Source organism: Chrysemys picta, chromosome 25 (genome assembly GCF_011386835.1).
Source record: "Chrysemys picta bellii isolate R12L10 chromosome 25, ASM1138683v2, whole genome shotgun sequence".
NCBI classification, from domain to species: Eukaryota; Metazoa; Chordata; order Testudines; family Emydidae; genus Chrysemys; species Chrysemys picta.
The window spans coordinates 9,035,688-9,063,486 of NC_088815.1; the positions used below are offsets into that span (position 1 = coordinate 9,035,688).

At 52.5% G+C, this 27,799-nt stretch overlaps 1 protein-coding gene across 8 annotated transcripts; it reads left to right on the forward strand.

Annotated features, from left to right (window-relative positions):
- Positions 1–8,432: 8,432 nt before the first annotated feature.
- On the forward strand, positions 8,433–26,946 carry TNFAIP8L1 (TNF alpha induced protein 8 like 1). 8 transcript variants are annotated; one of them, XM_065578444.1, is made up of 2 exons: positions 8,433–8,531; positions 24,785–26,946. In XM_065578444.1, exon 2 carries the CDS (start codon positions 24,790–24,792, stop codon positions 25,348–25,350), a length of 561 nt encoding a protein of 186 aa, XP_065434516.1. In that variant the 5' UTR covers positions 8,433–8,531; positions 24,785–24,789; the 3' UTR covers positions 25,351–26,946. The 8 variants fall into 8 exon arrangements, with proteins under 8 accessions (XP_065434516.1, XP_005281233.1, XP_065434514.1 ...); XM_005281176.5 differs by lacking the exon at positions 8,433–8,531 and adding an exon at positions 9,182–9,316; XM_065578442.1 differs by lacking the exon at positions 8,433–8,531 and adding an exon at positions 13,624–13,757.
- Positions 26,947–27,799: the final 853 nt, after the last annotated feature.

The window sequence follows — 27,799 nt, forward strand, 5'->3', positions numbered from 1 at the left end:
TTACAGCCTAAAGCGACATGACAGAGGGTGGGAGGGGAAACTGAGGCACAGAGCAGGGAAGGGACTTGCCCAAGGTCACGCTGCAGGTCAGTGGCAGAGCCAGGAGTGACATTGGGTGATCCCAAAAAACTCTGGCTGGGTGAGTGATACACAGTGAGGCAGGATGCCAGCCCTGCTGCTGATCTAGCCATGGAGTAGAGCCTCCGCTCCCACCTCTTTGCACGGGAGGAACAAAAAGCGAGCGTAAAAGAGGCAGAGAGGGACCCAAGGGATGTCCCAGCACCTTCCATAAACCCTACAAACGCCGCTCCCTTAGGCTAATCGGTTCACCCACTCACTTATCCCTGGGGCTGATAAAACACCCATCGCTTTAATATCCACGCCCCCCCGGAGGCTGAGGGCTCAGTGAATGCAGCTGTGGGAGGGGTTGGGGTTGATCTGGGCCGAGGGTGGGACTGGACGCTCTCCTTGGGATGATTCCCCCTCCAAACCCCAGGAGATTCTGGCAGGGGTTCGAGCTGACTTTCCAGCTGCTCAGTACGTTTGCCAGGGCCACACGCTCCCCTTCCCGGCTCAGCGAAGGGGGGCCGTTATAACCCAGCAACCAGCAGCAAGGGGGTCAAGACACACAGAGCCGCCACACCTCCAGCTTCGATGCCCTGGGATCCTAACATACCTGAACAGCTGAAGAAGCCCAGCCCAGCCCCAGCAGGGAGGATCTCAGGAACTCCACCAGCTTCTCCCTTCTGCCAGGTGAGGGCATCTCCCAGGCCTACAGGTTTATATTCTCAGCAGTGAGTGGGGGAAGTTGGGTTGGGAGAAGATGGACCAGATCCACAATCAGCTGGAGCCCCCGTCTCTCCTACCTCCCCCTAGCAGCCCTGCTTGTCTCTTGGAAGAGGGCTCTTTCCAGACTAGCATGGCCGAGGTGCTCACACATACATCCTTCGCTTTGATGTAGCCATCTCTTCTTTCCTGCCTGCACAAAGCTGGGACGCCGAGCTACAGTGACTCAGAGACTTGGGCTGGGCGGTGGGAAGAGAGGGGGGGAAACATTCCCTTCCCCTAGGCAAAGAACCTGCTTTAAAAATCTCCCAGGCAGGTGAGTCAAGGAGGTGACAACCAGGGTTGGGTTCACCTCCTCTTAGGGCCTTGATGAGCTGCTGGTGGGCCTCTTGGGCCCTGCCGTGGCTCTGTTCGCCTCACTGCAGACAGATGGGGAGGAATGAGGCTGTTTAAGCTGACCGGGAGCAGGGGCCGTGTGGCAATGCATCCTCCCAGCAGTTCAGCTCAGCTGCGGGTAAGCAATCAGCATTCAGCAAAGCACCAGGAACCACTGGGGCCCAGTCATTTGAGAATCAGCAAAATCATACAGACCAATTGCAGGGCGATTGGATTGGCTTAAACTGCTTTCGAGCGGCTGTATTCCTGGCAGCAATCCTGAATAACCCCGCACAGCCCTGGCACGGCCCAGAGAGACGCCCACCCCCAGGGAAACCTGGCTCACGGGGGCCTTGACGGCGCGGGCAAAGGCAGAACCTATGATTCGGTGCTGGGGGGAGCTGCAGCACGGCAGGGCTCAGGCATTTCATCGAGGTCGCATGGACAACAGCGCTTCCACTGCTGCTGTTACATGGATGGGGGGGTCCCACTTTTCCTAGCCTCGGAGCCCAGGAACGGCCAGACTGGATCAGACCAGCGGTCCCTCTTTGACAGTGGCCCCACACAGAAGCTGTAGGAAAGGACAGGTCTCTTCTTAAACCAAGGCCCACTAGCTGATGGGCGTGAACGCTGGCAGCAGCGGTAATAGAGGCACCGGGCTCTCACAGGAGACGCATCAGTTAAAGGGTCCAATTCTGCTGTCGGTCCCATCCGCTGGCCCCGTTGGAGCCCCTTCGGGGTCCCATCAGGACAGCATAGCCCAGTCCAGTCTTTAGGAATGAAGGTTACCAGCCTGAGAAGCAAAAGCCGCCTATTGATGTAGAGGACGGGCCAGCCAGCTGCAGGGAGCACAATGCCAGCTCGGCAGGCAGCGACCGCGCTCTCTCCTGGCAGCGGAGGAGGCGGATAACCCGACATGTCAGAGACTTGCCAGCCTCCTGGAAAGATTTCTTCTCTTTTTTTGGCCTTGCCAACCAGAGCTGAGAACACGGCCTCAGCTGAGGCGCTGGCCCGGGCCCTTCCCTGTTCCACAGCCGCTGATGGCAACTGAGCAGCGTAGTGCCTGTTGTCTCCCCCGAGACTGGCTCCCCTCCAGCTCTGCTAAAGATGGCCCCGGGGCAGGCTTGAGACCGACGGGGCCTGAGCTGGTGCTCCAGGACCTGCGCAGGCCGTGACGGGGAGAGGAGGGCCGTAGCGACCGTCTGCTGGGATGCGAAAGCACCACGCGGGGGGATGTTGAAGGCGACTCCGGGTGGCGCGCTAGGGCGCAGGTAAGAAAAGGGGAAATGTGGGTGAAACAGCAGGAATATGTCTCCTGCTGCTGAGACCGGTTAGGCTCCCCGGGCGAGGGATGGAGCCCCATAGATGGAAAACCGCAGCTTGGCAAAGCACTGGGGAGTGCACTGCAGGGGACAAGCCTGCTTTGGAGAGGAACTAGAGGAGCCTAACAAGTCTTTTCAGGCTCTGGTTCTGCTCCGCTGTAATGAAACCGGGGACAGCAGCAGCCTCCCTCCCCCTCAGGAGAGGGACACGTGGGGGCCAAGGAGCGACAACCACAAATGGAGCTCACCAGCCAGGGCTAGAGGTATCCACTTCTTGTCCCGTCCAACATCCACTGGAAGAGATACAGGCTCCTTCTTGATCTGCCAGGCCCTAGGCCTTGCACGTATGGTAGGATGAGCATTTCCTTGTACTTGAGAGGGGACAGCACCTCAGCTGGCATTAATCAGCCCAGCTCCCGCAGGGCTACCTAGCGGTTAGAGCACTAGGCTGGATTCTATTCCTGGCCCTCCCACTGGCCTGCTGGGTGATCTTGGGCAAGTCACTTCCCCGCCTTCTGACTCAGTTTCCCCAACTGTAAAATGGAGATAATGATGCTGGGGGCCCAATTTGCAAAGTGCTTTGAGATCTACCGATGTAAAGAGCGAGGTGGCGTTATTATTAAGCTCAGTGGACTGAGATAGATTTACATCTGCTGAGTGTCTGATGTCAGGGTGTTGGTGTTTATCATGTGAGCAGCGTGAGGTTTATGATGTCCTCAGTGATTCATTTATTTGCTCGAGTTTTGTAAGTGATGTGAAGGGTAAGTACATTGGCAGTCGCCTAGCAACCGGGTCGGGTTTTTAATGAAATGTTTCGATGTCTTGTCTTTGGAACGGATAGATGGATAGATCTGCAGGACAGGAACTCCGAGTGGCAAATAAAAACACAAGGAACTTGGAATTGGCCGTAAGCAGACGGGAGGGGGGTCTCTGTCAAGCACAGCACAAGAAGACAGTGATGTGCTGCTATTGGCCCCTTTCCTCTGAAGTTAGGTGAAGTCGTAAAAACCATCCTTTAAGATATTCCATCTAAAATCTCTCCTGTCTCTGACACCATGTGGAGTTCCGTGATCTAATCTTGCTTAGGGCACCAGAGTCTCCGAGGCCAGTGCTGAGGTTTCAAGCCAGCTCTGTAATGCAAGATCATCTCTCTTTTATCACTTGCCACTGAACAGGAGACATGAACTGGGAATGATCTGCGTACTGCGCCCTTTGCGGCGATGACATTTACGACTTTGATATACGGACCTTTGAGACCAGGTTATCTGCACCCTGGAGAGAGGCTGCCAGGTTATCTGCACCCTGGAGAGTTGGCGTCTGTGTGCCTCTGACATTCCTACCAAGGCAGAGGAGGTGTGCAAAGCTGACTACGGGTCCCAGCGTGCCATTCCTCACGGTGCTGACTGACTGAATGGACCTCTGTGTGCAATGGGTGTGAGCCGGCCGGAAAGGGGCCCCGATCAGGGAGGGAGCCCAGGTTAGTCTGACAGCCGGCAGACCTCTAGTGTCATCCTGGGAAAAGCAGGCCAAAAGGCGCACGAGTCCACGGCCATCATCCCCACTCCAGAGCTCCAGACACCGCTATATGCATGCATACACATACATATAAATACACACACACACCCCTCAACGCACACCTACATTCACATATGTAAACACACATGCTCACACCCCTATGCACACACACTCATACATATAAATACACACACCCCTCAACACACACGTACATTCATACATGTAAACACACACACTCACATCCCTATATGCACACACACTTCTACATGTAAACACACACCCCCAATGCACACACACACACTCGTATATGAACACACACACACACTCCAGTGCACACATAGGGTCCGTTTACTCTGCATCTGGGAGCAAGCATTGAAAAGTAGCCGTGTAGCTCAGGGTAGCACTGGCGACAGCTCCAACTAGCCGGCCAGGATCCCACTCGAGTTAATCTGAGTCCGACCCATAGGGTCCAGGTGGGTTTGTTCTCAGGTGACTAGCCCAAGCCACCCCAGTGCGACTTCTGGCTACACTGCTAGCTTGCTGGCTCGAGCCGAGCTAGCAAATGTCCATTTACTTGAGTTAGGAAGTTTGCTCCCAGCTGCAGTGTAGATGTTTTCGTACACTCGTGCCCGTAAACAAACACACACACACAGGCTCCTATTCACACACACACACTCTTATAAGCACACACATATAGGCATAAACATACACCCCCTTAAGCACACATACATCTAAATGTATACACATTTCACACATTTACATTTACACATATAAAGGCAATCGTATCCCCCTACTCACATAGACATAAATATCTGTGTACGCATAATATGTATACACTGTCCTATGCACACAAACATATTTATACATACCCAGACCCCTACAAACACACACTGACACGCACTATTTTAGAAATATCTAAATGCCCTTTACACACACACACACACACACACACATCTATCCATCTGCACACGTGTAAATACATTCATACACACACACCCCTCCTGTAGATAAGAACATAAGAACGGCCGTACTGGGTCAGACCAATGGTCCAACTAGCCCAGTATCCTGTCTACCGACAGTGGCCAATGCCAGGTGCCCCAGAGGGAGTGAACCTAACAGGTAATGATCCAGTGATCTCTCTCCTGCCGTCCATCCCCACCCTCTGACAAACAGAGTCTAGGGACACCCTTCCTTACCCATCCTGGCTAATAGTCATTAATGGACTTAACCTCCATGAATTTATCCAGTTCTCTTTTAAACGCTGTTATAGTCCTAGACTTCACAACCTCCTCAGGCAAGGAGTTCCACAAGTTGATTGTGCACTGTGTGAAGAACTTCCTTTTATTTGTTTTAAACCTGCTACCCATTAATTTCATTTGGTGGCCCCTACACACCCCTAAACCTAATCACATGACTACACACACCCCGTGGACACATATCAACACATACTCACACCTACATCGGTTCCTACACACCTACACCCATATAAATATATACTGTACCTTTTACACACACCCTTGCACAGGCACACACACAAATACAGTCACACACATATGTAAATATACACACATATGCATACAAGCACACACCTACACATATTTAAATACATGTGCATATAAGATACCTTCAAACACATGCATTCATTGTACACTAAAGTCAATGGAACTTCTCTTGCTCCATGGAGTAACTTGTCCAGTACTGGATGTACACGGCCTGGCCAGGGAATACTGTTGTTCCTCTAGGCACCAGGAGTGGACAGAACATTGTCGACAGCTGTGATTCTAAATATTCCAGCTGCATCCTGCTCTCTGGCCAGACTACCACCAAGTAACAAAGCTCTCTTCTCTGGCTTCCGCCCTAGCTTCCAGGGAGCAGCCGCTTTGATGATGTTAATCTGAGCAGTTAAAATAAAAGATGAAAGTTGAATAAACGTATGAACTTACCAGCAGAGAAAGAGGCGATTCAACTTCAGGCATGGAATGGTTAATGCAGGGAAGGTCTGTTCAGGGGACCTGGCTGATGCAGAAAAAATCTGGACTCAAAATCTAGGACAGGGCAAATCTGTTACTACAGAGAATTCTCTCCCAGGTGTCTGGCTGATGGGTCTTGCCCACATCCTCAGGGGCTAACCCATCCCCATATTTGGGGTTGGGAAGGAATTTTCCCCTGGGGCAGATTGGCAGAGACCCTGGGGTTTTTTTCGCCTTCCTCTGTAGCATGGGGCACGGGTCACTTGCAGGTTTAAACTAGTGTCAATGGTGGAGTGTGTGTATCTTGAAGTCTTTAAATCATGATTTGAGGATGTCAGTAACTCAGCCAGAGGTTAGGGGTCTATTACAGGAGTGTGTGGATGAGGCTCTGTGGCTTGCAATGGGCAGAGGTCAGACTAGAGGATCATGATGGTCCCTTCTGACCTTAAAGTCTCTGAGTCCATGTCTGAGGTGACACTCTGGGGTGATACAAGGGCATGATTGCATTAGGGCTGTGGGGTGACATGAGAAAGGCTGCTCCCAGACACAAGGCAGGTATGTTGCAAGGAGATGATGTGCTGGACGAGGGACCAGGGAACGTTAGATCCCAGTTTTCAGAGGTGCCGGTGTAACTCCTGCCAGAATGTGGGTGTTTGTCTCCCTGTCGTGGCCAGTCCACAGAAGACTGCTGCTTCACCCAGCTGCGGGTCGGACTATACTGCGATCGCGGGGTGACTGCCGCTCGAGCTGACCTACCCGAGCTAGCTTTCAAATCTAGCTAGATCAGGTTCCAGAGCAGTGAAGCCACAGCAGCTAACCGCCAGAGCAAGTCCCTACTTCAAACCAGGGGGGTCCAGCACCTGTGCCCCATGATTGCAGACATCCCCTAAGGGTGGGTCATTTAGCTCCAGCCGTAGCAACTCATTCTTTTAGCCTGCTGGCATCGTAAAGTGGCCTTAAAGGGGGCAGAAATGGCCCCCTGTGCACAGGGCCTCCTTGGCCAGCGCAGAACTGGCATAAGGACCCTACCCTGCTTCCAGCCCCTGGCATCGGTGGATGGATTGGAGGGATCAGGGGATGGCCAGGTATACTGCATGATGGCTACTGTCTGCATCCCAGGGCCCATAGGTGGCTGTTTGAAATAAAGTGCAAGTTAGAGCACCCAAGTGGTGAGAGCGGGGCAGGGGATGGGCATCAGGACTCCTGGGTCCTATTCCCAGCTCTGGGATAAAATGTATGTGATGTTGCACTCCATATGCTTTATAATAATTTGTTTATGAGCGTAAATATGATGTAACTGGAACATGCTTTATGCAAAAGGTCTCTTTTAAGGTATCATTATAAAGCTTATAATCTACTGAGTGTGTTCATCCTATTTGTATGACTGTATCATTCTTGTATCTGGAACTAGGAATATGAGGTCCTATTATAATTATGCAAAGTGTGGGCCATTAATGGTGGTTTAGAATCTTGATGGCTCCCATTAACTAGGACAATTGATTGTAGATGTCTGTTTTTTGTAAGCCTTCCTGTATATGTGTGTGCCAGCCAGTGGGCAAGGAAGTCTCACAGGACATGTGACCATGTCACATGATACTGGAGTCCATCTTAAATCTGGTACTTTTCCATTTAGAAGAAGGAGTGGAAACCCAGAGCGAGACAAAGGATTCCCGCTTTGTGCCAAAGCTATAAAAGGGGGTGGAACAGAACAAAGGTGGAGGCCAGTCATGAGAAATCCCCTAGTTACCACCTGAGCTGGAACTAACAAGGATTGTACCGGGGAAAGGACTGGGCCCAGATTAGGAAGGAGTCTAGTCTGTGAAAGAAGCTTATTGGAACATCTCCGAGGGTGAGATTTTATTTGAATTAGTTTCTTAATGTATTAGGCTTAGACTTGCTGGTTTTATTTTGCTTGGTAACGTACTTTGTTCTGTTATTACTTGGAACCACTTAAATCCTACTTTTTATACTTAATAAAATCACTTTTATTAATTGACCCAGAGTAAGTGATTAATACCTGAGGGAGAAAACAGCTGTGCATATCTCTCTATCAGTGTTATAGAGGGCAGACAATTTATGAGTTTACCCTTTAAGCTTTATACAGAGTAAAACGGATTGGGAGCTGGGTGTCTGGGTGCTGGAGACAGGAGTACTGGCTGAGCTGTTTTCAGTTAAATCTGCAGCCTTGGGGACGGGGTTCGGACCCTGGGTCTGTGTTGCAACCAGCTGGCGTGTCTGGCTTAACAAGACAGGGCTCTGAAGTCCCCAACTGGCAGAGAAAACAGGCTCAGAGGTAGCCTCAGCACATCAGGTGACAGTCCCAAGGCGGGTCTCTGTGACTGAACCCGTCCCAGTGTAATCTACTGGTTGGAGATGGCGAGTAACAATTAGGGCTCCTGGGTGCGGCTCCTGCCACTGACTCACGGCAAGGCGGGTGACTTTCTGTCTCTCGGTTTCCCTATCTGTGAAACGGGGATAATGACCCTTCTCTCTCCAGCTAATGACTGTTGCCGGGGCCCCATTGAGCCACGGTGCGGCTGAGGGCTGAGAAGGCTCACGGCTGGTAATTACTATTATTATTGCAGCCTGCGCTGCTTCCCGTGGAGGGTGGGAACCGGGATGGGCCGGGGAGCTGCCAAGCGCCTTCGGAGCTGCTGGCGGAAGCAAAACAGGGCAATAAAGCCAGAGGAAAGAGCGAGGGAAAGCTCTGGGAGACAAAAGAGGCCAAGGCCTTGGCAGGGGGACGCTGACCCCGGCTCTCGGGCTGCATCGGCAGACAGGGGTGCAGGCACCATTGCATAGTGGGGGGGGGGGGGGCCGCTGAGAGCCATTGAACCAAGCGAACCCTATGTTGGAAACCACTTGGAGCCAGGGGGTGCGGCTGCGCCCCCAGCTCCAGCACTTAGGTCTGTGGAGCTGACACAGCTGGGGCAGGGGCCCTCCTTGGTGCCAGCGCCTGGGCAAGGAGCCCTAGAGCCTCTTCGGGGGCAGCTCCCCCCACTTCTATCAAAGCCCAGCTGGAGCCCGCCCCCGGCCCTCATTGGCTACTTTGTAGCTAGCCCTGCGCTGCCATTGGCTGGCGGCTCCGTCCCCCCCCCCCCCCCGCTCCCCCGCCTTCTCCTTGAATTTGAAACTTTGGGCTGCGCTGGGCTCGGGTTACACCGCGGGGGGGGCGGGGAGCGGGACTCGGGAGCGCTGCCTGGGGCTCGCCGAGCAGCCGCGGGACCGGGCTGCGCCTGGGGGGGCAGAGAGAGCCCGGGGGGGCGCGGCGGAGCCTGCGACCGGACCCGCGCCGAGTTCCGCCGTCGGGACGCGCATCCCCGCCGGGCCGGTGCCCGCAGGAGGCGGGTAAGTGCGGGGCTGCCGCGGGACGGGCCGGGCTGGAGAACCGAGCCCTGAATAAAGGGGACCCCCCCCCCGGGAATCGACAGGCGCAGCCCCGGGCCACGCGGCGGGAGTCTGGGACATCCCCCCCCCCCCCCCAGCTGAGCATCACCCTCCCGTCTGCCCCCCCCCCCCCCGGCCAGGGCCTGCCCCCCCCCAGCTGAGCATCACCCTCCCGTCTGTCCCCCCCCCCCGCCCAGGGCCTGCCCCCCCCCAGCTGAGCATCACCCTCCCGTCTGTTCCCCCCCCCCCAGCTGAGCATCACCCTCCCGTCTGTCCCCCCCCCCCCCCCCAGCTGGGCATCACCCTCCCGTCTGCCCCCCCCTCCCGGCCAGGGCCTGCCCCCACCTCCACTTTTCTTTCTCTCTCTCCCCTGGCACAAGACCCTAATGGACATCTCTTGATTCCTGCAGTACCAGCCCGTCCTGATCTCTCTCCCTTGTCGCTCCATGGCAGTGGGCATCTCCCCTCTGTGCCAGTGGTTGGCACGTGTCTCTCTGCTCTCTCCCTGAATCCATAGGCACCTCTGGGCTGTCCTTAATGCTGGCAGATCTCTGGGGCAGGCAATGGGGATTTCTCCCCCTGTCCCCATGCCAGCGGGTTCTAGGAATCCCCATCTCTCACCTCCTAGGAATCCGAGAGGGGAAAGCCCCATTGCACAGTGCTCCCCGATGTAGTGTCTGAATACCAGCAGTAACGGTTAGATGCCCACTCCAAATGCCACAGACTGTATGGGTCAGGGAGGATGTTGTGGGGTGCTGCCTTGTTCCCCTGATTTATGACCCAATCCTCTAATATTTCCCTGGCCCGGGGTAACTAAAGAGCCAGGGAAATATTGGGGCCAGGGTTCCACCCACCGCGCTGCACTCTTCTGAGCACCTGGCTGCTTACGTGGGCATCGAAATGGGAGTGGAGCTCTATTGAAGATCTGGTTCCAGGGGAGTAAACTGTGCTGGTGCCAAGCAAGAGAACTGAAGCGCGACTCCAGTCCAAGGGGCGACCAGCCTGTCACTGGGATTTGAGGAGGCAGTGATTGTTCAGAATCCATTTAACTTATTGCCCCATGCCCTGAATGGCTTGATAGGATCGAAGAACAGAGAACAAAGCTTGTTCCTTGTGGTCTGTTGCCACTCAAGAAAGCGATCTTGGCGTCATTGTGGAGAGTGCTCTGAAAACATCCACTCAATGTGCAGCGGCAGTCAAAAAAGCAAACAGAACGTTGGGAGTCATTAAGAAAGGGATAGATAATAAGACAGAAAATATCATATTGCCTGTATATAAATCCATGGTACGCCCACCTCTTAAATACTGCGTGCAGATGTGGTTGCCCCATCTCAAAAAAGATATATTGGAAAAGGTTAAGAAAAGGGCAACAAAAATGATGAGGGGTATGGAACGGCTGCCCTATGAGGCGAGATTAATAAGACTTTTCAACTTGGAAAAGAGATGACTAAGGGGGGATATGATGGAGGTCTATAAAATCATGACTGGTGTGGAGAAAGTAAATAAGGACGTATTATTTACTCCTTCTCATAACATAAGAACTAAGGGCCACCAAATGAAATTAATAGGCAGCAGGTTTAAAATAAACAAAAGGAAGCATTTCTTCACACAACGCAGTCAACCTGTGGAACTCCTTGCCACAGGATGTTGTGAAGGCCAAGACTATAACAGGGTTCAAAAAAGAACTAGATGAATTCATAGAGGCTAGGTCCATCAATGGCTGTTAGCCAGGATGGACAGGGATGGTGTCCCTAGCCTCTGTTTGCCGGAAGCTAGGAATGGGTGGTAGAGGATGGATCACTGGATGATTACCTGTTCTGTTCATTCCCTCTGGGGCACCTGGCATTGCCCACTGTCGGAAGACAGGATACTGGGCTAGATGGACCTTTGGTCTGACCCAGTCTGGTCATTCTTATGTAAAATCAGTGGTGTTTTCTGCTGGAACAAGTGACAGTGTGGCATGATTTGTCTTCTAAAGCCCCATCCACCAGTTTATAAAAGCAGCTCAGTAGGGGAGGGAAAGGAGCCATTTAATTCCTCTCTAAAAGGATATTGCAGATTTAGAGGGCGCTCAGAGAAGGGCAACATGAATGATCAACGGCCTAGAAAGTCTCTCCTCTGACGAGCGATTGAAAAGATTGAGACTGGTTGGTTGAGAGAGAATTGGACTGGGACTGAGGAGATCTGGGCTCTATTCCCAGCCCTGCCACTGGCCTGCAGGGTGACCTTAGGCATACTACTTCCCCTACTCTGTGCCTCAGTTTCCCCATGTATAAAACGGGGGATAATGATGCCGACCTCCTTTGTAAAGCACTTGGAGATCTACTGCTGTATAAAGCTCTGTAAGAGCTGAGGATTATTATTAGGACCACCTTAGAGAGGAAGCAGATAAGAGGGGGCTGTTATAAGATTCTATAATATAATGAATGGTCTAGAACTGATAGATTATGAACATCTGTTCTCCCGGTCTTTGTGACACAAGCCTTAGGGGATGCTCACTGAAATTAAAAGATGGTAAATTCAAAACAGATGGACGGAACTACTTTTTCACACCGTGTATAATTAGACTGGGGAACTCATTACCACAAGAAGTCACTGCGACCAAGAACTTTGCAAGATTCAGAAAGAGACAACAAGTATATGTGAATTATCATTGTTATTGCCAATCATTTTGGAAGGGATATTACATTTCAGGGTTTAAGCCAGTCTCTAACTGTTAGAGATCAGGGTGAGATCAATGGTGAGAGGCAGATTACCCGACAGCTGCTACTGTGGGTTCTTGCACCTCTCACACTGTGAGAGACAGGCTACTGGGTGAGATGGACTTTAGGTCTTATCCTGTCTATTTCTGTGTTCCTGATCTCCTGAGTAACATCATATACATCTCTAGTGCCTTCCATTCAAGGACCTTAAAGCTCTTTACAAAGAACTAACCCTCTTAGTCCCTCTGAGCATCATCACCCCATTTTACAGATAGGGAAACTGAGGCACAGAGAGGGGAGTGACTTGCCTGAGGTCAACCAGCAGGTCAGTGGCAGAGCTGGGAATAGACCCCAGGGCTCCAGAATCCCATTCCCTAATAACCACTAGACCATCAGTTGGCTTAAAAGCGAACTTATAAATGCAGCAACCCCAGAACACAGCCTGTAAATGTTGTTGTTGTTCATTATTTGCAATTCAGTCACACCTAGAGCAGAGACTCAGGACCCACGGCCCTTGGCGCAGTCCTGGCTCGTGCAATCTTATGTCAAAAAACAAGATGGGGAATGAGACCAACAGAACAGCGTGGTCAAGGGGGTAACAGTGAAACCAGCAAGAGTTGCACCCTGAGCTATGCAGGCTGCTTGTCACCTGCCCAGCCAGCCCCATTAGGCCCAATTTGGGGTGCACCTACCACAAGCCTCCCCCCCGCCTCATGAGAATCTTTCGTTGCTTCTAAAGTGGCTTAATATTCGCAATGATCCTTTCAAAGGCACAGACCCCGTTAGCTGGGAGCATCCATGTGCCAGTCAGCTGAGACGTCTCCGCATGGGGCGTGGAGGGCTTGAAAGCTCCTTCTTCCTAATGAGCCTCCTTACTCACCATCCTCCTGAGCAAGGGCGGGAGGAAGTTGCTCCAGAAGAGAGAGCTGCTGATCTGAGCTCGACAAGGAAGGGAGGGAGCCGAAAGCAAGAGAGATGCCTCAAAATAACTCGCCCCTCTGTATCCTTGCTCCATTCTGGGACAGAGCATGATCCACCCGGCCCCGCTTCCTGCCCCTCCCAGAGAATTATGCCCAAAGTTGGAAGGATGCTGCTGTGATGGGAGCAAGCGCTCTGAGGGTCAGTGGAAAGGGACCTTAAGGTGGACGGAAGCACCTCTTCCCTCCAAGAATCTCCCCTCCCTGTATTCAGGGAGCTTTCCCAGCCAGCGTAGAACTGGCCTACAGGCTCTATGCTGGTCCTGCTCCCTGGCCCTGATGTAGGGGCAGGTTGGGGGCACAGCCAAGTGCCCTGTATCACAGCTAGTCTCTATTCTCAGGGCCCACAGAGGGCTGTGGGAAGGGGCGTATAAGTCAGAGCAGCCCCAGGGCTTCTCTACTGGGACCGGGCAGGCTCCTGCATGTTTCAGAATACAGAGAGTGCAGTGGTGACATAAAGCTTCCCTATCTCCAGTGCAGGAACGGAGTAACCGAGGCTCAGGCTACAACAGGGCACGTTCTGTCCCTGACCTCAGATGCCCCAGGAACCTCTCTGACTCCCTCTGTTGAGTGGCAACGTCGTGTGATCCGTTCCCAATCCCAGGCATCACTGCCATGATATTCCAGAGCAGGGGAAGGCGCGGTCCTTGAGCCTTTTCCGGGGGAAGCTGATTGGAGCCCCAGTGATCACCAGGCAGTTCCCAGCACTCTGTCACCCAGGCGGTACGTGAATAGCTCAGATCTGTCGCGGGTTCTTATCCATCTGAGCGGTGAGCCCAGAGCCGGATCCAGGGTTCGGGTTCAGGGCCATCTCTGGTTTTTGCTCCGAGTTGGCTATTTACCAGTCGGAGCAGGGTTATTAGCGACTGTGGCCTGTTCCAAAGAAGAAACCCTAAGAACTATTTCAGACGGCTTCTGGTTTCCGCCCTGCTGTGTCTGTTGGCTTCCTGCCACTCCTAATCAGTTCCACGCTTGGGAGCAGCGAGGGGCCGACGGGGGGCTGGCGTGCTAATAGCGGGAGTGGAGTGAGTGCTGAGAAGTGCTTGTTTGGGGGATTCTGTGAAATGAGTTGGCGAGTTCTCAGTCCGGTTCTGAACAGCCAGGCGTCCAGCTTACAGCAGTCACAGCTGCATTAACCGGCCCCTTGCTGATGGGCCTCAGCAAGAGAAACCAAAGAACATCCTAGCCATCTGAAACCCCGGAGTATGCCCCAAGCCATGCTGGTGGCAAGGGGACCTTCCATTGCCACGGCTGGGTGGCTAATTAAAGGCGCTCAGGGCTCTCTGCCGCAAAGGGTCAGGAACCCCAAGGGCCTTTTACAATAACACATTAGCGCTTCCCTTTACGCTGCATAGCCACCTGTCCCCTAATCAACTCCCCCCTGCCTGGCTGGGGCCTGCACATGGGATGGTTGGGGGCAGAGCAACGGCAGGGGTGAGCCGCAGGAGGCCTGGCCAAGGCAGCCCTGAGTCAAGCCAGTTTCCCGCTGTCCTAGCCCTATGCTCTTGGGGCCTGGACTGAGGCCTCCCCAACTCGTTTCACAGCATCCACTGAACAGTGTTTCTCAGCCCCTATGGGCCTTGCAGCAGGCCCAGCTTAGGCCAGGCCTGGCTTGCACCAAGAGGGAAAACAGCCCGTGTTCCCGGACTAGAGGAGTCCCACGTCTTCTCCCCTGGTCCTGGCCCCACACTGAACCTTTCACTGTAAGCCCTTTGGGGAAGGGGCCGTCTCTTTGTTCCGGGTTTGAACAACGCCGAGCACCATCGGGGGCCCTGGCCTATGACTCCAGCGCTTCTGCAGCCGGTAATAACAGCACCACGCCGGCCCAGTGTCACTTTAAGTGGGATAGGCCACCGCTGTGTGTACACATGGCTGGCTCACCGGATTCCTGCCTCCTTTGTCAGAGAGAGGGGCTTTACACAGTAGCTTCCGTCTCCTTCTCCTCCTCGGACCCGCCCGCTCTGTACACAGTCTGCCTCCCAAGACTTCGGTCGCTTGGCTACTGATCAACTCTTACATTTGGCCACTTCAGGAGAACTGCAAAGGGCCCGGGTTGTTTCTCGAGCAGCTGGTAGATGTTAGCGAGGGGGCTGCTGGGGAAGGTGTAGCTAGCAAGGCTGTTGGCGCCCATGGCAACGGGGAACAACAGCGGCTGCAGGAGATGAGGTACCTCTTTAATTATTTATTCCCCCACCCCCAAACGCCACTAAAAGTCAGGCCTGGGAGGGAGAGATAACAGCGCTGCCAAGGGTATCTGGAGTTGGCTGGTGTAGGGAGTGTTACCTAATGGTTAGAGCCGGTGACTCCGTGGTCTTGCTCTGTGTGGTTACGTCACTTCACTCTTCTCTTTCCCAATCTTTAATGGTCGTATTAACGCTTCCCTGGGATGGCAGTGAAGCTTAATTAAATGACTGTCCGTTAGCCGCTCTGAGAACTGCTGGGTGGTACTGCAGGGCAGAGCCATACGAAGAGAAACGGAAGAGAAGGACAGTTGTTGAAATTCCTTCACCTCTTTACAGAGCCCGGCTGGCTTGCCCCAAACGCGGGCAGAAGTTTAAATGTGTGTGTATTGGGGATAGCCCTTGTGCAGCTCTGCTCCGCTTTGGGATGCCCTCTGCACAGGGGATATTCCGCGTACTTCAAGGCCAGGATGGCATAAAGGGGCCTCAGTGTAACAGAACCAGACCTAAGCACGCTGCCTTGCCCCAGTGTAGACAAGATAATGGCACAGTGAAGCACTGCGCACCGGATTGCTCTGCTCCTGTCAGGCTCTGGCATGACACGCTGCTCTCCAGCAGACCCAGGTTAGGCCCTCGGGTGGCGAGGCGTTCCTGCCAGACTTGCTTTCCACCGCGCTGGCAGGGAAATGGTGGAACAGCTGAGTTCCAGGGCAGCCAGGGAGCATCTCGACCCACACCACATTCATCTCTGGTTTCCCAACCAGCTGGACAGATGCCGCTCCCGCTGTCTAACGCGCCCTCTGAGCAGAGAACTTTCGCACCAGAGGAAACTTTTGACGGCAAGTTATAAATCCAGGCAAAACGGAGGGGGGTTGAGGGGGCTTCGACGGGTATGTGAACGCGGCCCTAACAAGCGCTAGGAGGAGGAGGTGCCTGCCTGCTCTCAGCGCCTCTTTCCACATGCTGTAGGCTCTCTCTCCATGCTGACCCATAAATTATTCAAGTGCCTTTGTGCTGCTCTATGAAATATTCATCCCGCCATCAAGGGAGCGGTGGGTGGGTGTTCGGCGGGAGAAGGGGAACGGCTGACAGTTGCTCCGGTAATTGAGACCAGCATCGTCAGGAGTGGAAGCAGTGCAGGTGTGCAGCGTCTGGAAGAAATGGGGGGGGAAGAGAAGTGAGGGGCAGAGTGGGAAATAATCAATCATCACCTCCGCTCCCTTCCCAGCTTGTGGAATGGAAGGGGGCCGGACTCAGGCTCCGAAGCCCGCTCCCCGCGGAGCCGTGCTGATAGCAGAGGCCCCTGGGAGGACAACATTGCCGGAGTTGGATGCAGCGCTGCAGATTGGCTCCCTGCACACACCTGTATGTGTCAGTTTTGCCTAATCCCTTTCAAATGTCACCAGTCTCCGCTGGGTGCTGGCAGGATGACAGTGTTTTCAGATTCACGAAGCACCCATTTTCTGATTCGTCGCAGGGGGTTGCTTTTAAACAATCGGGGCCTGATTCGGCCCTCGCTTCCGCTGGTAGCTGCGGGAGTTATTCCTGATGTGCACCACTCTTGGGGAGGAGATCAGGCTTTGTCTCTGTTACATGTACCCACAGAGGAAGGCTTGTGTCAGCATCTCAGGAGCAGGCGGGACTGGGGGAACCATGAAGCTGTCACCGGATGTGCAAAGGTTACCATGTGCCATGTTTACGGGTGAACGGAAATGTTCGTATGCCATTGCGGTCCTGTGGTGCGCGTCCTCCCCAATGAAAGGGTTAAAACTCAGACCTGGTCTAAGTGGCTGCCACACTGCGGAGGTCAAGGGAGGCTCTTACTCCCGGGCCAGGCCCTGTGTGTTTGATCAGCCAGGGAAAGCGGATTCTGATGCTATGCGGTTTCTAGCTTAGTGTTCCGTTGGCCAGGTTGCGGCTGTCACTTGATATCTGGGGGTGGCATTTGGTGATGCTCTCTCCGCTGCACACCCTTCAGTTAAGCTCTTATTAAAACTCAGTTTGTTTTTTCCGCCCTGAGAGTTGCCCTTGCTGCAGAGTGGCAAAACTCACTCTGCGTCAGGTGCCAACTTCGCATGTGCAAAGGAACACGTTTGTAACTGCCCTGTGTTCAGAGCCCCTTTGTGAGAGCTGGGGAGGGGCTCTCCGTGGTTTGGGGCCGAGAGGAACAGGTACAGAAAGGATTCTGTGGGTGAACAGTGTTCACTGGATTTATCTTTGCCCACAGCTGGGTGTATCCGCTGGCTTCCCCCTACTCCCCATGGATAGTTCGAGCTTCTTGTTCTTCCCTTTAAGGCTTTGCATGAAGCCACTTCTGCTTATCTCCCCGCTGAGGTCTCTGGCTACTCCCTGTTGCTCTGATGATGAATCCGCCTGACCACCCCCTTCTCCCACCCTGGTCTTTGTGCCTACTTCCATGGTCACGCCTGAGGCGTGGATTGATCCAGGTGCCTGGCCCTTCCTCATTCCAATCCCTCCTATCGCCAGGCCCATCAGCGCTCACGTCTGGCAGTAAAACCCACTGAATCAAAGCCAAAGACATGCTTCAATGCAGGGTCATGCTGGTGGATCAGCATCAGCCGAACAGATAACACGGCTCATGCCATCCAGCGAGGCCAGGAAAGCAGCTCACTGCTCTGCTGTCGGTAGCAGTGGCGGCATCCTCGACGGGGAGAGAAACTGAATCCTGAATTTGGGCACGGCAGATTAAAACATGCACCCATCTTGCCTTGGAAGATCTATCTGTATATTAAGGTACTTGCTTGGTCCTCATCACCATAGTATTTGAGCACCTCACCATCTTTATTTATCCTCACAACACCCCTGGGAGGTAGGGAATTGCTATTTCCCATTGTGCATATGGAGAAACTGAGGCACGGCAGTGCTTGCAGCATGGGTAGGCATCTTGAGCTAGCTGGATAAAGATAGCAGTGCAGCTGCCGAAGTACAGTCCCACCCAGGACCCTAGATATTGTCCCACAGAGCCAGGTTGCAATATCCACACAGACCAAGACCATGGAGTCACCGGCTCTAACCATTAGGTAACACTCCCTACATCAGCCCTAGCCCTGACCCCTCTGCACCCAGGCCTTTGACCCATCTACATCCTTCCTGCGACCTCTTGGTGAGTCGTGACCCACTGCTTGGGAAGCAACCCTGTCCAAAGTGACTTGGCCACAGACTTTCTGCGTGACCTTGGGCAAGCGGAGAATTGAACTTCAGTCTTCTGCATCCTAGGAGTGCAACCTAGCCACTAGCCATCCTTCCTCATGGTCACGTTGAAGTGTCAAGGCTCCCAACTGCAGGAGAGAGCTCTGAGAGAACTTCAGGTGTCTGGAAGAGACGGGAAAGCAGAGACGGCTGCAGTCTTGGACGCTGCATCTTCAGCCCCTTGACCGTCACCCCATCCTTCCTCTCGACAGATGCGGAGCCTTGCTCCATTTCCCACCGTCGTGTCACAGAGCGAACTGCACTTTCAGAGGCTGTTGGGGCTTTTTTTAGAGGTGTTTTCAAACTCCAGCAGAGCTGGAAGCGTGAGTGACAGGAAGGAAATCTAACTTGTGCTGGGGCAAAACTGCCTCTTCCTCTGTCGGCTGATAAAGCAGCGCCGCGGTGAACAATGGAACGAGGAGGAGGCTTTGCCTGACGGGCTCGTCTGAGCCGGAAAATGTCTCATTCGAGGGAAATCTCCAGTCACTCGTTAAACGGTAGCGTCTGCCCAATGGGAAGTGAGCCATGCTTCGGGGGGCGGGGGAGCATGTTGAGAGGATAGTAACAGATTAGCAGGAGAGAGGGGTTCGGCACGGAGGGAAGGCATATGAATTAATTCATTCATTCCCCAAGTCCGGGGTGATGTTGCCAAGTCCCATTTAGAGCCCCCTGGCATGGAGTGATCCTTAGAACTGGATGAACCAGGAGCAGCACGGCTCTCTGGAGAGATTAGACTGGCACTGGAGAGACCTGAGTTCCTGGCTCTGCAGCCAGCCGGCGGGGTGACCTGAGGCAGATTGCGCCCTGAGACGCAAGGGAAATGAGCAACAGAAATGAGAAGAGGTTTGGAAAATGTGACCTGTGAGGAAAGGTTGAAAAACTGGGCCTGTTTGCCAGGGCCACCAAGAGCGGGTTCGGGCCCCGGTGAACATTTTTTTTCGGCCCCCCAGCAAGGGTGGACCAGCTAAACAGGACCGACGAGGGGGGCGGAGAAGCCGGGCCTGGAATTTTTTCAGGCTCCCCAGCAAGGGCAGACCGGCTAAGCGGGGCCGACGAGAGGTGGGGGAAGATGGGCCCCCTTCCGGCCACCGGGCCCCGGTAATTTGTACTGGCTTCCCCCCCCATCCCCCCTTGTCGGCCCTGCTGTTCGCTCTAGGGAAGAGAAGGCCGGGGACGGACGGACATGGTTAATATGTAAAAGGTTGCTATAGAGAGGACGGTGACCAATTGTCCTCTGTGTCCACTGAGGGTAGGACAAGAGGGTGTCACCTTAGTTTGCAGCAGGAGAGACAGGTTGGATATGAAGGTAAACTTCTAACTCCGAGGGTTGTTAAGCTCTGGAACAGGTGACCTAGAGGGGTGGTGGAAGTGTTTAAGAAGAGCTTGGACTAATAACCCCTGTCAGGGATGGTCTAGGTTTACTTGGTCCTGGCTCAGCGTGGAGGGACTGGACTAGATGACTTCTCAAGGGCCCTTCCAGCCCTCCATTGTAACGATTCCATTCCTCCCCGTCTAAAGTGCTTTGAGATCTGTGGCTGAACAGAGCTATGTAAGAGCCAGGCATTGTTAAATTAATAATGCGAGGGAGTGTTGTGTGGTGTCTGTTACCATGGTTGCTTACAGGGCTGTATGGGTGTTGCAGGCTCTTTAGAGAAGGTTCCCTTTGCTGGGCATTTCCTTGTTTTTAAAGGATTGTGTGGGTGGAGGTTGTACTTGGTCAACCTCAGCTGACAAAGGTTTGGGGTGTGGGAATTTCTATTTATACGGGTGCCTTTCATGATCCCAAGGCGCTTTGCAAACTGCAGGCACACAGCAGCATTGAAATGCAGCCACTTCTGGGGTGAAGCCACCGGCAGGACGGATAAGACATCAACAGGTTGGAAGGAGCAGAAATTTTGGGCGAGGACAGGGAGGCAAAGCCTTACTCTCCCAGAAAAGACCCTGGGAAGTGTAATGTCTGTGCAGAGCAGAGAGGATCACAGCTGGTAAGGTCGCATGCTCTAAAATGTGCCAGATTCATTTTCTCTTCTGTCACTTGTGTTCAGTTCTGCAGCCTGTGCTCTGCAGGAAGTCAAGCTAGATTATCAAAATGGTCCCTTTCAGAGCTCAGCGTCAGTTTGCTCTGAAAGGACAAATGGATAAGTCAGCCCCACGTCTTTTAGGCCAAGGCCTTGAGCTGTGACCAAGGATTTTGGAAGCCCCAGTTTTTTGGGGGTGCTCGGTTTGAGATACCATAAAGGGGCCTGATTTTTCCAAAGTTCTGGGCACTTCCAGCTCCAGAGAAAGTCAGTGGGAGCTGGGGATGCCCAGCGTGCCTCAAATTATTCCTCTCCCAAACCGGGGACTGCTCTGGAAAACTAGGGCCGTACGGTTTCTGGGTCTCAGTTCTGCCATCTGTGAAATGGGGATCAGGCCAGCGTAAGGCGGCTTCCACCATAGAGAAATAGCTGCCTAGCCAACCTTCTCCCCACTGCCATCTCTCCTAAGGCAGGCGCTCCGAGCTGTCACGTCACTACGCTTGCTCGCCCAACATGGGTCGTCGGTCTTTGGAAAGATCCCTGGATGAAAAGACACTGGCAGACAGCGGAGCTGCCCTACCAGTGCCACAGCCACAGCAAAGCTAACTGCAGCCTCCCACGAGCAGGGGAAGTTAACTTTCTGAAATGCAGGTGCTAAATCATAGCCCCCGTACTGCCGCCCACGCCCCTGATCGAGCGGCTCGGTTTCTCTCCCCCTTGCTTTCTCCTCTCTCGCAAGCGGCCTCTCTCGATACCAACTTATCTCTCGTCTGCCTGTCGGGCAGAAAACAAGCCTGTCCTGTTAGGAGGATGCCTGCAGCTTCAGCATTGCAGGCTGTATTTTTTCCATTTCTTTATTAGTAAAGAGAGAGCCCTCAGCTCCCGACTCACGCTGTTAAAATCAATGTTTTCACATAAAAGGAAATACTTGCAAACCTTTGTGTTTCCAAAGGGCTGTAAATAACGCGGCGTGGAACATCTTGCAACAGTACCAGTTTTGACTGCTCTATTACTGCTCACTTAATTTATACCCTCCTTAAGCCTGGGCCAGCCTTTCCGTGAATGCCCCCTATTTGCAGGGGTTTAGAACTTGCAATGGAAAATTCCCGGCGGGCTGGAGCTCGGTGCGCTGGCTCCCACCGGCACCTTTGTCATCCGACCTGAGGCAGCTCTCCTGCTTAGCTGTATTGCTACCAGTTGAGGAACTGATTCAGAGTCACCAGTTCTATTAGTTGGACTGTTGTTCCAATGTAAACCCTAGGATGACAATGATCTTGTACCAGCAGATCGAGGGACGTGATCATTCCCCTCTATTCGGCAGTGGTGAGGCCTCATCTGGAGTACTGGGTCCAGTTTTGGGCCCCACACTACAAGAAGGATGTGGAAAAATTGGAAAGAGTCCAGCGGAGGGCAACAAAAATGTTTAGGGGGCTGGAGCCACATGACTTATGAGGAGAGGCTGAGGGAGCTGGGATTATTTAGTCTGCAAAAGAGAAGAATGGGCGGGGCGGAGGGGGGATTTGGTAGCAGCCTTCAACTACTTGAAAGGGGGTTCCAAAGAGGATGGATCTAGATTGTTCTCAGTGGTGGCAGATGACAGAACAAGGAGTAATGGTCTCAAGTTGCAGGGGGGGGGAGGTCTAGGTTGGATATTAGGAAACACTATTTCACTAGGAGGGTGGTGAAGCACTGGAATGGGTTCCCTATGGAGGTGATGGAATCTCCTTCCTTAGAGGTTTTTAAGGTCAGGCTTGACAAAGCCCTGGCTGGGATGATTTAGTTGGGGATTGGTCCTGCTTTGAGCAGGGGGTTGGACTAGATGGAGTTCCAACCCTGATATTCTATGAATGGTCTAAAGCACCTTCCACTGGATGATCTCAAAGCACTTTATAAACCTGAGCTCACTATCTTCCCCTCATGTCAAGTAGGTAAGTATTTAGTCCCAATTTACAGATGAAGAAACTGATGCATGTTGAAATGAAGTGACTGGCCCCTGGTCACCCAAGGAATGTACGGCAGAGCTAGGAATGGAATCACGGTCCCCCTAACTCCATATTCAGTGCTTTAACCGCTAGACTATGCTCCCTCCTTTAATCACAATCTCTGTTATTGTGCTACAAACAGCAGTATGCCCCATGTAGAGGTCACAGGACTAGGAAGCAGGAGACCTGGTTTCAATTCCTACCACGCACCTTGTGCCACTCTGCCTCAGTTTCCCCATCTGTAAAATTGGGATAATGATACTGCCCTCCTTTATAAAGGGTTTGGCGATCCACAGTTTAGAGTTAGGATTTATAATCCATAGCACCTGTGTCCTCATTCCCTGCCCCTGTTTGAATGACTCCATTTCCACCGACCAGTAAAGCCATCTTAACCCCAGTTTTGATGTTACTCAAAACATTTGAGAGGTGCGTTTTCAGCAAGGGCTAGTGATTCTGGGGGCCACCTGGAGACCCCTTAAAGGGGCCTGACTTTCAGAGAGCAAGTGCCGAAAGCTTAAAGTACAAATATTAAAGAGCATGATTCCGGAGGGTAAAGGTTTGAAACTGGATTATTTAGGAAAGGGAGACACTGAAAATGCTTCAGAGCAATCGACTTATTAATGGCTTCACCCCAGTGGCCTGGATTACCTTCCCATCCCATATGATCTGTATTATCATAGTGCCTGGGGAGTGCTTCTCATTGACCAGGACTCATTTGTGCTAGGAGCTGTACAAACATATACAGCCTCTTATGTGGTGTGCCTCATATACACGCAATGGCTGAGCCCGCTGAGGCCAAAGCCCCAGAATGACTTCCCTCTCAGCAGAGCTTCCCCGAAGCCAGTGCTGTAATTTTTGTCCATCAGGTCAACGCAGTGAAACACATTTTTATTTATTGTGTTACAACAGCAGCTAGACCCTCCAACCAAGATCAAGGCCCCGCTGTGCTAGGTGCTGTAGTGGCAGTCTCTGTCTCTTACAGAGTCTTAGTCTCTTACAACCTAAACAGACAAGGGGTGGGCAAAAGGAAGGATTGTTACCCATATTTGACCAATGGGGAAACTGAGGCACCAAGCAAGTCAATGACTTGCCCGCGGTCACAGAGCTGGGACTTAAACACAGATCTCTTGAGCCAATGAAAGCGCCAAACCAAATTTGTTCAAATTCAGCGTAAACAGGTCCCACCATATGCAAACAGTTGCATCACCAACCTGCTTCTCTTTCCCAGCTGTCCTAACATGAGAGCTTGTAGTTATCCTGGTCTGCAGTGTGTTGCTGTTCCAGGCAGGATGAAGCCCAGCACCTGTGTTGCTTCATTCACTTGTTTCGGTCTCTAACACAATCACTGGCTAAGTGGCTCGGTTTGTGTGCTTGAGTCCTAGGCAGGTCTTGTCTGTCTCTAGGTCTTTCTCTTGCCTGAATTGCTGCATTCATCTGTGTGCAGCTTTCAGCTAAGCTGATAACCTTGCTTATGAGCGCCTCACTTCTTTCTTCCTTGGCGGGTTTGCAGGAATCAAATTCCCCTCACGCAGCGCCGGTGGGGCGCGGCAGGAGAATCGGTCCCTGAGTAATGGTGAGCGCAGGTTATCATCCAGCCAGGAAACTGAATGGGTTCCAGAATCCAAACTCTGGCATAGCAGGGAGCCGGAGAAATAGAGTGCTTTGATGTACTTTGACAAACACAAAAGGAAACCAGCAGGAGTGCTGCTCTCTGGCATGTTGCAGGGACTGAACAAAATTATATCCGCAAACGTGGCTTATAATGCTATCCGCTCTCTGGGCGCGAGCTGTGCTGTGCTAAAGGGCCGCTCACCTGCCACACGACCAACAAATGGCACGTGGGTCTCCCCCTCAAAGAAACGAGCCAGATTTTAAGGCGGGCACGTTAAAATGGGTGCTAAGTCTTATTCTGCGTAGGTAGCAATACAGATCCCAGGTGGGAAGACAGTAATGTAGGTCTAATGGGCCTTTCCAATGTACGCAGTGCATCGACCTTCCTTTGATGTTTAGGGGATTTTATTCCACAGTAATACCTAGCCACTAAATTACACCTGATCTCAGAAAGGGGGAAAGAACCCAGGAGTCTTGGGTCCTAGTCTCCTACTCTGTAAACCACGTGCCCTCCTAAAGCGGAGTACAGACCCCAGGCGTCCTGATGCTCAGTCCCTGCCTGTTCTGCCCACTAGACCCTCCTCCTATCCCAAAACTGGAATAAAATGCAGGAGGCCAGATTCCCACCTTCCTCTGCTCTTAGCCCAAGATGCTTTTGTGTGTGTGCACACCTGGGCCAGGAGGGGAGGGATCATTACTCCAGGGCAAGGGTTGAATCACATGGTCCTGTTTTTTTTCCTCCCTTCCAGAGAAGATGGACACCTTCAGCACCAAGAACTTGGTTCTGCAAGCTCAGAAAAAGCTGCTGAGCAAGATGGCCTCCAAGACCATGGCGAACATCTTCATTGATGACACCAGCAGCGAGGTTCTGGACGAGCTGTACCGTGTCACCAAGGAATTCACCCACAACCGCAAGGAGGCCCAGAAGATCATCAAGAACCTGATCAAGATCGTCATGAAGTTGGGGGTACTGTACCGCAATCGGCAGTTCAGCGCCGATGAGCTGCGGCTGATGGAGCACTTCCGCAAGAAAGTGCACACCCTGGCTATGACCGCCGTCAGCTTCTACCAGATAGACTTCACCTTTGACCGCAGGGTCATGTCCAGCGTGCTGAACGAGTGCCGCGACCTGCTCCACCAGGCCGTCAACACCCACCTGACGGCCAAGTCCCACTCCAGGATCAATCACGTCTTCAACCACTTTGCGGACTACGAGTTCCTGTCGGCGCTGTATGGACCTTCTGAACCCTACCGCACCCACCTGCAGAGGATCTGCGAAGGGGTCAACAAAATGCTGGATGAGGACAACATATGAACCAGCAAAGACAAGGCCTGAGAGCAAATGTTTGGCTCTTTGCCGGACTCTCCAGGCTGCATTCTGGTAGCCGTGAATTCAACGGCAAGACGTCTGTTGTTCTCAGTGGGGTCAGGCCTTCTCACTTGCTCTTTCTCCACGTTGCAAAACGTCTTGCTCTTTCCTTTTTTTCTCATGAAGACCAAGGACCCTTCACTTTCTGTCTAAATGAGGTTGCAAGCTGCTGCTGGTCTTAGTAGCCGGAATCTCTTCACCTCACTTTAGCTCCCTAATGAAATTAAAATGAGACAAAGCAGCTTCCGTCTCTACCCTACTGGGGCACAACCACACCGAAGGCGGGGTTGTTTGTATGAGTGAAACTGGAGAAAATGCTCTTTTTTGCACTGGCTTGAGATCTCCGCTTTGGAACCCAATCCAGTGTCTATAACCCATCAGAGGCCAAGCCCCACCGCCCATACCCACTGTACGTGAGCTCTCTGTTTAAAGGTCCTTGGTCTCACTGTATATATTTTTATCCACCAAGTGCTCTTAAACCCACAATTCAGAGTCCAAGGTGTCCTGCTGGAGCAAAACCTCTCTCACTTCTAAATCTATTTTCATTCGGGTGAGGGGGGAAACCCACTACGTCTTGTGTGTAGCTTTTTTTTTCTTGGTTAAGATTAATTCAAGCAGAGAGCATAGAGGAGTGGTTCAGGTGTCCTGCCACTGCCAAGATATAAGGCTGTCTATCCTGAAGTTCAACCATGTTGGCTGGGTTTAAACACAGTTTCCCTGGGCAGCGTAGAAAAGGATGAGCCATATTCTAAATGCTTTACAAATCCACGCTATGGTCTAGCACCCCTAGGCCAGGGAAAGTGCATTAGCACCTTGCAAGCAAGAATTGGGTTGTGGTGTTTACCTCACTATTGTCTCCTGGGAGGCCAAGATATGGAGAGTGGGAGGATCTCACATAGGGATGGACCCTGCTTGGATGGATCACCCCACAAGTAGAGTCCTGCATGGATACAAAATTGGTATCCACATCCGCAAATATGGTCTGCGGATATAAAGTGGATTTCTACAGATTTGCAGGGCTATACCCACCGGGTCCCAGGATGGGGAGGGACCCTTGAATGGGGGAGAGGCTGCAATGAGGATGGTCAGGTTTAGACACTGTTGTTGTGGTTTGAAGCTTAACACAGGTCAGGCCTAAACTAGGGGCTGGAGCAAGAAGTGGTCATGCTCCAGGTACCACTTGCCCCTCCTGACTGTTGCCCAATGGCTACTTTGGGCCAGTTACGGAGGCAGCCTCTCCCTTCTGACTGAGAATGGTGGAGCATTATTTTCTGACCATGTTCCTTTCCCATAGGGGAAAAGAGGAGACTGTATTTTCAAACCAAATAGCAAATGTGCACTTTCCTCCTCCGCCTCTGAAATCTGAACTGAATTTCTCTGTCATCACCCTCTCCGGCTGATTATATCAATGTAATTGTTTAGATTTGGTCCTCTGGGACTTTCCCTAGTATGTCGTAGGTTGGAAACAACGTCTTAGATTCCAATAAATTAAAAAAAAAAAAAATGTAGCCCTGGTGAATAAATAAAGTTGCATCTTCCACCTGAGCACAGTACAGGGTTTGGTTACCAATTCTGTAAGTAACCAGGGTGCATTGCTGGCAGATCCTCGCTTTGCTTTTGCTTTTTAAGCAGAAGTACTAGCCTAAGACCTCTCCTTTGGCACCAGGGTTCTGCCCAGGAAAGCGGAGATGCAGAACTATGTTCCAGCACCTTGAGGTGCTGGGGCACCTAGAGATCCTACCCATGTTCATGTGAGTGGAGAGCATTTAACCCCGTGCAGGGCTGGGCCTCTGGGGAGCAGGAGCTCAGATTAGGCACTTGTTGTGTCCCCTCTGACAGCCCCCGCTATTTAGAATGTGTGCGACTCTGAACCACAGCCCTGCTCACTAATCCCAATCTTTTACCTAGCGCCTTTCAAAGTGCTTTCTAAAGGACATCAGTAGCATTGTCTCCATTTTATGGATAGGGAAACCGAGGCACAGAACTGGGAGGTGAATTGTCCAAGGTCACCAACTGAGCTGGGAACAGAACCCAGCTCTCCTGAGTTGCAGGCAAGTGTTCTGTTCACTAAGCCACACTGTTTCCAGTTAAGGACGATGGTGCTCCAGCCCTTAACCATCCACTTTTGTCCACAGAGCAGGTACAAGGTGGGCAGTGGCTGGGCAAGCTTCCCTCCCCCCCACCTCAACCCTGATCGGGAGGGGCCATTTCTAGAGGGTGAGAAGGTAGTTGGGTCTTCACCCCCTGCTAACTTGGTGCCAGGAGGGGTCAATTGTGGTCATCACCTATTTAGTGGGAATTAGCCCCGAGACCAGTTTGTTGGGCATAGGCCATTGCACCACCATCAATTAGGTGATTCCATAATCCCATTGGCCAGCCATTCGAATCATCCAGC